The following is a 10,978-nucleotide window of genomic DNA, read 5'->3' as shown; positions in this document are numbered from 1 at the left end:
ATAGAAGCCCTAATACAGCAAGTAGGCTATTCACCCTACCTAATACAAAAATTAGTATCAGAAATGGGGTGTTGCAATCACAAAAATAAAAAATTAGTTGCATTAGCTTAGTGACCTGCTGGTAAGGTCACAAATCTGACCCTCATTATGCCAAAGAACATTTGGTAATGTCATCACCTGAGATCACCTACCTGAAAGCTAGATCATATGTGTACTAAGCCTGTGTTTCTAGAAGTGATTGTAAAGAGTTAGAATGTCACTGTAAGTTGGCTGCTCCTTGCTGCTTTCAGCAAGGGATCACAAGAAAGAGATGCTCTTACACAAGAATTGGCCACTTTTCAAAGTCAGGAACATCACAAGTTTTGAAGAGCCAACAGCTTCCTCGCCCCCTAAACAGTATAAACAAGGATCCTGTCCAAGGCTATTGTTTCATATGACCATTAATGGAGAATGACAAAGATGTAGATAGTTCAATGAAGCAAATACTGCAAATTATATAGACACAAGAACTCTGGCTAGAAAAGAACACTGAATGTTCTAGCAATGGAACTAGCTAGAAGCAACTGGATCAGATGCCTACTAAGTTTTCTTAAGCAACTATGTTGCTAAAAATTCCGAGTTCAGTCTGCAAAATCTTATGACTTCTGAGCTTTTGCCCTGGGTCTTTTTCTTATAGCAGCTTAACCTGACCCTTAACCCAATGTGGGGCTTGAATCCTGGTCTCTCTGGTTTCCAGAATACTTCCTTTTAAACATTATGTGTTCTTTAGGCTGCAGTTTAAGTGCCACAAGATCAGGGATTTTGTTTGTTCCCTGCCAGACTCTTGAAAGACTGTAAATAGTAAACAGTAAATAGTAAAATGTGAAAGATGTTCAATAAATATCTGTTGGAAGGATGAGGTAATAAACAAATGAACCAAGAGTGATATAAAGGAACTATCTAAGACTGGGACTGTGCCCGGAAGTTCAGAACAGATGGGCGCTGTATTTCGACAGACATTCCAATGCTGTGGTCACCGAATAAAAACTGGCCTCCTGCTGATGAGGGCCCCCAAAGCACCCTTCATGTCATTGTTGCATAGACTGTAGATGAAGGGGTTCAGCATGGGAGTGACCCTGGTGTTCATCACTGCACCGGTTGTGTCCTTCTGGGCTGTGTGGGAGGACATGGGGTTGAAATAAAGCCTGATGAGTGTGCCGTAGAACAGGGACACCACAGAGAGGTGAGAGCCACAGGTGGAGAAGGCCTTCCGCTTGCCTCTGGTGGACAGGATCCGCAACGCAGCAGCAAAGATGTGTGTGTAGGATACCAAGATGCCCACAAAGGGGGTGATGATGGGCAGGGCGCCCACGGTGTACACCATTGCATTGTTAAGAAAGGTGTCAGAGCATGTGAGTTTCAGCAGACGGCTGAGGTCACAGAAGAAATGGGGGACCTGGTTGTGGATGCAGAATGAGAGGCGGGTCAGTAATATCGTGTGGGTCATGGCATTCCCAAAGGTTGCAGTCCAGGATGCTGCCACCAGGAATCTACAGAGCTGTGGTATCACTGACGTGGCATAGTGCAGAGGGTGACAGATGGCCACATGGCGGTCATAGGCCATGGTGGTCAGCAGGAAGCTGTCGATGCCGGCGAACCACATGAAGAAGAACATCTGGGTCAGGCAGCCAGCATAAGGAATCCCTTTGTGTCCTGACACGTGATTGGCCAGCATCTTGCAGATGGTGGTGGAGGCGAAGCAAATGTCCACAAAGTCCAGGTTGGCCAGGAAGAAGTACATGGGAGCTGGACGTCGATGGCGATGGCCAGGATAATGAGCAGTTTCCCCAGTTCTGTGACCAGGTACATGCTCGGGAAGAGTATGAACAGCAGCTGCTGTTGCTTGGGGTCCTCCGAGAAGCTCAGGAACAGGAACGCAGAGACCAGGGTGGGATTTGCCCTTTCAATGGCCATCCTGAATCAATCAGAAATGACATGGAGGAGCTGTCCAGGGTCCTGGCCAAAGCCAGCCTCTCCTTTGCACACTGGATCTAATCCCCTCTTGTTAGTTCAGCCATTCATCAGTTCTTCCCACTCCCTCCTGCAACAGGACCCTCCCCCACCATTTGCTGCATCATTTCCATCAGTGAACACGCCATTCATTCCCCACAGCCCACCTGTGGGATGTCACCTAGAGCTTGGTGCACAGCTCCCAAGCACACTGACAATTTCTCACTTCCATCACGTGTATCTCTATGCCCCAAGGCTTCATCTGGTCACCAGAGCAGGCTCAGCCTGCACACAGGTAACATGGAAGTGTTGGGGGTAGGCACCCCAAGAGTGACTTTTGGCCAGTGAGGGACAGGCCTTGTTGGGTGAACGTCCCGGCTTCATCACTTCTGAGTGAAGCAGTTCTGGGTTGTGTTCTCTCGAGGATCCCTAGAAAGATGAACCCTCAGTTGCCAAGAGTGGGAACCTACTTATCCATACCTCCTTTCTCCAAACACTCATTGGGTCTCCTGGGATTATTTCCCAAATAAGCTATTTGCACTCAAGTTCTTGACTCAGAACATGCTTTGGGGGAGATTTCAAACTAAAATGCAAGGATTCCAAAAAATCTTCTATTTTTGAAGGAATCCCTTCTTTCTCCCAAATACCCCTCCTGCTACAACTCCCCTTTCTCTGCTCCATTAGATCTCATACTCCTCAAAAACATTGCCTGTCCTTACATGTCAAGAGCAACCATGACCTCCTATTGCTAATCCAAGGCTAGTATACAGTCAGTATGCACAAGCACACTAGTCCCATTGCTAAAACCTAGAAAGACTTGGCAGAGGCTGGAATATACCCTTAAAGAACATCCAAAGAATAGTAAAATTAATTAACAATACAAATTATAATATAAACACACTTTCAAGTTTACTGTTGTTGAATGTTGTAATGAGCTTTGATACATGGGCAACATCCGAGACACATTTGCAAAACTTTTTGCCAGTTTGGCTACTGTCACTGTGAGCAGTGTGGTTGTGTGCTTATAAAATTATCTGTGCTATAGGAGAAGTACCAGTTTATCATTACCCTCAGATCTTGAGGTTGGTCCTGGTTTTAAATAGTTAAGATTTACTTTGGTTTTTATTGTTTGTGCATTGTAGTTTTTGTCTAAGTTGTCAGTGTGCAATGTTCTCATAATTATAAAATCAAAAGTTTACAATAAACATGAAAAGAAAGCATCTAGAATGAAAAGGCAACAAAGCTTGGATAATGTTCCCTTTAAATATTGCTGTATTTGTGGAAGAATAGGAAAGAAATGATATTCACGGTGAATAGCAGTCCTGGAACATCTGATACTTGCAGAAGTTGAGCAACCTGGAACAGTTTTGCTACTGTGTAAGACTCACAGTAAAATGTAACAATTTGTAATTTTGGAATGAAAAACAATTTTTTAAAATAGAAATATGGGTAGTTTATGGTAACAGGTGATATAAATATTGGGTCCAAGTACTATTCAAAACCATTCATTAAAGTTGGAAGTGCTCATACTTAAATATTTCATCTGAATAGCAATCATGTTTTGTTCATTTTGGGCTCAAATAAAGAAAATTTGTAATGGTCAATGAGGAAAAATGAAAAGAACATCATTATTCAGTGAGACACTAAAAAGTGTTTGAACAACAGAAAGTTCTGGGAAAAATTTATGTCAAAGTATTATATGTTGGTAAAGCAGACAGAAAGTATTTAGAAAGTAATACAGGACTTTTAAAACACTCTAGTGTATGGTTAAAAGTAATTGAGACTTTTCAGATATGAAATAATTAACAGAATTTTAAAAAATGTAATTTTGATGTAGGCATGACATTGCCATTCTGACACGTGCACCTGCTTAAGGTAAAACCCATTTACTGGAAAGAGAAAATACCTTTTTGGGAAACTACATCAGGTCAGTAAAATTTCAGCCATTACCAGTGAAGTTTCATCAGTGTCACTAACTTTTTTTTCCCTGCAATTTATTTATAAAGTGAAATTCAAGACTTTGAAGGTAGTTTAAGTTTGTTGATCACATGAGGTTGTGATTTATTTCAGAACATTTGAAGTAAAATTGGAAAAAAAGTAAAAAACAGAATTACATTTACTGACTCTGAAACATGGTCAAATGATGTCTGAGATGATCAGATGGTGTTTTAGAAATGTCTTCTCAGTGAAAAATAGTCACATGAAGACCTTCTTGGCTTTTATACAGATATAATATAAATTTGGGGTTTCAGGCAAAAGTTACAAAACTTCCTGGATATTTTAATTTGGTTTCATTTAAGTCTCTTTGTTCAGTTATCTCTGGGTGATTCAAAAGAGATATAATTCAAATGAAACACTTTAAACATTTTCTGTAAAATTTTCTGTATACCACCATGCATCCAATAAACACAGAGAGAATAAAACAACATATCTAAAAAGCTGGGGATTGAAGTAGTGAAAACAAGAAGAGTATTTGGATCCAGATGGACAACCTGAGGGGCTGGAGCTGTAAGAGCAGCCTGAAAATCATGTCAAGTCTTATAAATTCTTCTCAATAAAAATTACGAGAAAGGAGTTAACATTAGAAAATAATTATGTGTGTGCTTTTTTTTTAAGGATTTGGATTTCATAAATGCAGTTCTAACAGGGATATCAACACTTCGTTCAGTGTTACAAGAAAGGAATGTTTCAGTTGTTAAAGCTGACAATAATTTGATATATAAAAAGTATTGTTACCAAAGGGGAGGGGGAGAGATAAATTAGGAAATTGGGGTTAACATATACACGCTACTGTATTTAAAATAGATAATAGGGACTTCCCTGGTGGTCCAGTGGTTAAGATTCCGAGCTCCCAATGCAGGGGCTCCGGGTTCGATCAGCGAACAAAGATCCCACATACCTAATTAAGCCCATGCGATGCAGCTACTGAACCTGTGCACTCTAGAGGCCACGCACTGCAATGAAGACCCAGCACAGCCAAAGTAAATTAATTAAAAAAATAGATAATCAACAAGGACCTACAGTATAGCACAGAGAATTCTACTCAATACTCTGTAATAACGTACATGGGAAAAGAATCTGGAAAATAATGGATGGATGTATAACTGAATCACTTTGCTGTACACCTGAAATTAACACAACATTGTAAATCAACTATACTCTAATATAAAATAAAAAATTAAATTAAAAAAAGAAAACAAATTTATACTTTCCAGAAAAAAAAGTATTGAACACTTGCAAATAAAGAAAACGATGAAAGAGAAATGTAAGATAATTATAGAAATGATATGCCATTTGAAAACCAACAAAATAAATATCAATCCCAGGTGTGGGATGGAAACTCTTAGGGGGTCCTCTACTAACTCTTATGAAAATGAATTTGTTGTTTGAGGACAAGATAAACTTATTGAATCCTAGAAGTTGATCGAAGTATATCCATGAAGCTCTGTGGAACAAATATTAATAAAATTAAGCTGATCAAATAAATAGGACAATTAAACCATTCCTAGGACTTAATCACACAGAGAGGTATTAAATATATAAAAATCTCAGACAGGGTTATGAGAGCTAAGACTTTGCTTTTAATTTTTTTTTTGCTTTTAATTTTAATTGTTAGTTTAATAGAAACTAAGAGAGGACTCAGCACCTTGTACAATGCTATTGACATTAAAAGAAAAGCGTTATTTTTTTAAAGCTGCAAGAGACCTAGTGACGATCACCTTCAAACCTGTCCCTCCCTTCTCATTTCTGATCTCATCTCCTGTGCTCATTCTGGTTTCTTTGATGGTCCTTGAATAATTCAGAGATGCTCCTTGAATAATCCAGAGATGCTCCTGCCTCAGGGCCTTTGCACTTGCTGTTCCCTCTGCTTAGAACAGTCTATTCCCCAGATATTCATATAGCTCTGATTTCTACTTCTGGTCCCTATGATAATATTTCCATTAATCAGGTAGGAGGAGGTTTTACAAAAGTAAATTAGATCTTGTCCTTCACATAGTACTTTCCTCCCAGTAATATTTGGAGTAAAATTCCAAATCCTGGTGCAACTGCTATGGAAAACAAATGGAGTTTCCTTAAATATTAAAAATAGAACTACCATATGATCTGGCAATTCCACTTCTTTTATTTCCTTATATCCAAAGGAAATAAAAATGGGACATTGAAGAGATACCTGCATCCTCATGTTCATTGCAGCATTGTTTACAATAGTTGAGATATGGAAACAATGGAAGAATGGATAAAGAAGATGTGGTTTTATATAATATTCATATAATATATATATGAATATTATTCAACCATGAGAAAGAAGGAAATCCTGCCATTTGAGACAACATGGATATACCTTGAGGGCCTTATGCTAAGTGAAATAAGCCAGACAGGGAAAGACAAATACTGCATGGTATCAACTGTACATGGAATCTTAAAAAAAAAAAAAATGAAAAAAAATTCCGAATTCTGCAAAGTCTAGGTCCTGCTCACCTCCTCCATCTCCATTTATATCACTGTCTCCCCGCCACGCAGGTCTCTTTGTCCAAGATTTGTTCTTCCCCAGGACCTTTGCACTTGCTGTTTCCTCTGCCTCAAATGTTCTTCCTTCAGGACTTTGCTCCAGCATTCAAGACCCATCTCAAATCCTTCCCTCTCCTATAGCTCAGCACACAGTGGCTGCTCAATCCTCTGTCCTCTAATGACTTGTGTTCTCTGGACCTGGAGAGGAACCTTCTCTCTGGGTCCCTCTGCCTGCTGCCCTGTTTCTCTCCTCCCCTGCCCAGGAAGTCTACACTCCCTCTCTCACTTCCTTGTTGATTCATTGACCCCTTTTTGGACATCTTCACTGAGGCATTCCCCAAGCTGTGGACAGGAATTCTGAGATGACGACAGAGTCCCCCTCCCAACCCAGCAATTCCACCACAGAGGAATTCTCTTGAAGTTGCACTGTGAGGCATGTTCAAGGAGGTCTGGAAAGAGAAGCACCCATCCACGATAGGGGCGCATCCATCAAATATGATGCTCCCATTTGGTGGATGCTTCTAGTCACAGAAATGGAACAAATGTGGAATGGCTTGCACCAACCTGGACGAATCTCAAAAGCTTGAGAAAATAATCATAGACGTATGTGTACAGAATATTGCCATTTATGTAAAGTTTAAAAACATGCAGCACAATTCTATACAGTATATTGTTGGTGGACACATCCTGTGTAGTAAAGATGAAAAATGTGCATGGAAGTGATAAACATTTGATGTAGGCTGTTGGTTATCTCGGGGTGGGGGAGGCGGGAGAGACAGAGGAAAACGAGAGCATGGGAGTGGAGAGTTGTACTTGACATTTTACTTCTTAAGTTGAATGATGAATATAGCTGTGTTCCAACTTGAATTATGATCTGTGCTTTTTTGCGTGCCTGAAATATTGTGTGCACGCGCACACACACACACATTATGGTCCCCACCTATCCTCAAGGAACTCACTAGGAGAGAGAGGGCCAGATGGGTGGGCAAGTAAATGATGGATACCACCCCATTCTCTGGTCAGGATCACTGTGTCCCTCGAGCTTCCATCGTGAGGGTACAGGTACACCTCTTGGGTGTTCATCTTTGCTGAGCTCCCCCCCCCAGATTGGTTCTACCCTTTATCAAACCTAGCTCGGTGTCTACCCTCAATCCTGTTCCTCTGCTGTACCTGAGCTTAGCAGTGACCCTGCTGATTGCCTGGTCACCTGGGCCAGAGATTCGGTGGCAGCCAGTCTCCTTCAGCCCCATTCGCTGCATCCTGACAGTTTTACCTTGCCCCCTCTCTTCTTCCTTACCCTTCCTCTCCTTCCCAGCACCCTACCAGATTCTCATCTTGTCACTCTGAGATTTCAAACCCAGCCCTTCTCTGGTCTCTCTGGCTCCAGGCTTGCTCTTCTTGTTCAGCCTCTGCGATGGCCGCCACCAGGGTGAAATGACCAACCTTTGCTTTGCTTTAAATCCTGCATTGGCTCCCTATCGCCCTGCTACTAACAGCTAACATTTCTTACATGCTTCTTGTGCACCTGACACCATGACAAGGCGTTCTACGTGCTTCCTCTTACTTAATCTTCCAAGATAGGCACTCTTACCTCCATTTATAGGATGAGGAGTCTTGGAGAGAATAATCCACTACCCAGTACCTCACAGTGTTTCTTGTTCCAAAGCTCCTAAAATTCTGCCATGCAGGACCCAGAAGCTGGAACCTCTTAGCAGGGCTTGCACACACAGGGTGCTTCCCGTTTTATTTGTACTCGTTATACAGACAAATGAACTGAGGTTCAGAGAGGCAAAGTCACTTCCCCAAGGTCACACAGCAGGCCTGGCTGGCGATGTGCAGCCTCCAGCTTGCTATTTTCTTTTCCTGTCTGCTTCCCTCTCTCCCCACTCACCTATGGAAGGTGTCCCCTCTGTCTTTGGAGATATTTGGCAGGAGGTGACACAGTTATTGCTGGGAGAGTTTCCTGGGCTGCGTGCAACGTGGAGGGAGGTCTTTGTTCCCACAGAAGGGAGCACGAGAACCTGGCAGAGCCCAATTTACCCCTCCATCCTTGCACCTCAGGCTCAGTCCCTCATGTCTTGTTAGGTCACCAGCTAATTGTCCGCTCCACACTCTGTCCCTGCTGGCTGGTCTCTTTGGGGTAAAGGGTGACCACATCTTGTTCTGGGCTTTTCCCTTTTCTCCTGAGCTCAGGGTCATGGGGACTCTGGACCTCTTTGGGGGACCTCTCTGCAGGGCCTGGACCAGAGGAATTCCCCCAGCTCTGAGGGACCTGCCTAACCACTGGATTGTGTCTCTGGCTCCCCACTGCTGGGAGCAATGTTTTGCAAACATTACTTCTTAATTGAGGTGAGAGTCACATGACATAAAATTAACCATTTAAAAGTGAACAATTCAGTGGCATTTAGCACATTCACAGTGTTGGGCAGCCACCACCCCTCTGTTCCAAAGCAATTTCACCTTCCTACAAGGAAACATCATGCCCATTAGCAGTCACTCCCCATTTCCCATCCCCCAGCCTCGAATCCGTCTCTATGAATTTATCTATTCTGGACATTTCATATAAAAGGAATCATACAATGTGTGACCTTCTGTGACTGACTTCCTTCACTCAGCAAAATGTTTTTGAGGTTCATCTACATTGTAGCATGTGCCAATGCTTCACTCCTTTTTTTTTTTTAACATCTTTATTGGACTATAATTGCTTTACAATGTTGTGTTAGTTTCTGCTGTATAACAAAGTGAATCAGCTATATGTATACATATATCCCCATATCCCCTCCCTCTTGCATCTCCCTTACAACCTCCTTATCCCATCCCCCTGGGTGGTCACAAAGCACCGAGCTGATCTCCCTGTGCTATGCGGCTGCTTCCCACTAGCTATCTATTTTACATTTGGTAGTGTATATATGTCCATGCCACTCTCTCACTTCGTCCCAGCTTACCCTTCCCCTGCTCCGTGTCCTCAAGTCCATTATCTACATCTGCATCTTTATTCCTGTCATGCCCCTAGGTTCTTCAGAACCATTTTTTTTTAAGATTCCATATATATGTGTTAGCATACGGTATTTGTTTTTCTCTCTCTGACTTACTTCACTCTGTATGACAGACTCTAGGTCCATCCACCTCATTTGATGGCTGAGTAATATTCCATTGTATATATGTGCCAGATCTTCTTTATCCATTCATCTGCCAATGGACAGTTAGGTTGCTTCCATGTCCTGGCTATTGTAGATAGAGCTGCAATGAACATTGCTGTACATGACTCTTTTTGAATTCTGGTTTTCTCAGGGGAAATGCCCAGTAGTTGGATTGCTGGGTCATATGGTACTTCTATTTTTAGTTTTTTAAGGAACCTCCATACTGTTCTCCATAGTGGCTGTATCAATTTACATTCCCACCAACAGTGCAAGAGAGTTCCCTTTTCTCCAGACCCACTCCAGCATTTATCGTTTGTGGATTTTTTGATGATGGCTATTCTGACCAGTGTGAGGTGATACCTCACTGTAGTTTTGATTTGCATTTCTCTAATGATTAGTGATGTTGAGCATCCTTTCATGTGTTTGTTGGCAATCTGTATATCTTCTTTTGAGAAATGTCTGTTTAGGTCTTCTGCCCATTTTTGGATTCGGTTATTTGTTTTTTTGATATTGAGCTGCATGAGCTGCTTGTATATTTTGGAGATTAATCTTTTGCCACTTGCTTCATTTGCAAATATTTTCTCCCATTCTGAGTGTTGTCTTTTCGTCTTGTTTATGGTTTCTTTTGCTGTGCAAAAGCTTTTAAGTTTCATTAGGTCCCATTTGTTTATTTTTGTTTTTATTTCCATTTCCCTAGGAGGTGGGTCAAAAACAATCTTGCTGTGATTTATGTCCTAGAGTGTTCTGCCTATGTTTTCCTCTAAGAGTTTTATAGTGTCTGGCCTTACAATTAGGTCTTTAATCCATTTTGTATTCTTGCCTCCTTTATCAAAGATAACGTGACCATATGTGCATGGATTTATCTCTGGGCTTTCTATCCTGTTTCATTGATCTATATTTCTGTTTTTGTTCCAGTACCATACTGTCTTGATGTCTGTAGTTTTGACGTATAGTCTGAAGTCAGGGAGCCTGATTCTCCAGCTCCATTTTTCTTTCTCAAGATTGCTTTGGCTATTCGGGGTCTTTTGTGTTTCCATACAAATTGTGAAATTTTTTGTTTTAGTTCTGTGAAAAATGACATTGGTAGTTTGTTAGGGATTGCATTGAATCTGTAGATTGCTTTGGGTAGTACAGTCATTTTCACAATGTTGATGCTTCCAATCCAAGAACATGGTATATCTCTCCATCTGTTTGTATCATCTTTAATTTCTTTCATCAGTGCCTTATAGTTTTCCATATACAGGTCTTTTGTCTCCTTAGGTAAGTTTATTCCCAGGTATTTTATTCTTTTTGTTGCAATGGTAAATGGGAGTGTTTCCTTAATTTCTCTTTCAGATTTT

General features: G+C 41.3%; 1 protein-coding gene across 1 annotated transcript; it reads right to left on the bottom strand.

The window, feature by feature from the left end:
• Positions 1-1,012: 1,012 nt before the first annotated feature.
• Positions 1,013-1,953, bottom strand: LOC102977424 (olfactory receptor 1361-like). The gene is given in 2 exon segments (XM_024134341.1): positions 1,013-1,785; positions 1,788-1,953. Coding segments are annotated over 2 exon segments (939 nt in total).
• Between the last annotated feature and the right edge of the window lie 9,025 nt (positions 1,954-10,978).

This window comes from Physeter macrocephalus, chromosome 2, assembly GCF_002837175.3.
Source record: "Physeter macrocephalus isolate SW-GA chromosome 2, ASM283717v5, whole genome shotgun sequence".
NCBI lineage: Eukaryota > Metazoa > Chordata > Mammalia > Artiodactyla > Physeteridae > Physeter > Physeter macrocephalus.
The sequence above is the reverse complement of the archived record's forward strand: the minus strand, read 5'-3'. Positions and strand labels throughout refer to the sequence as shown.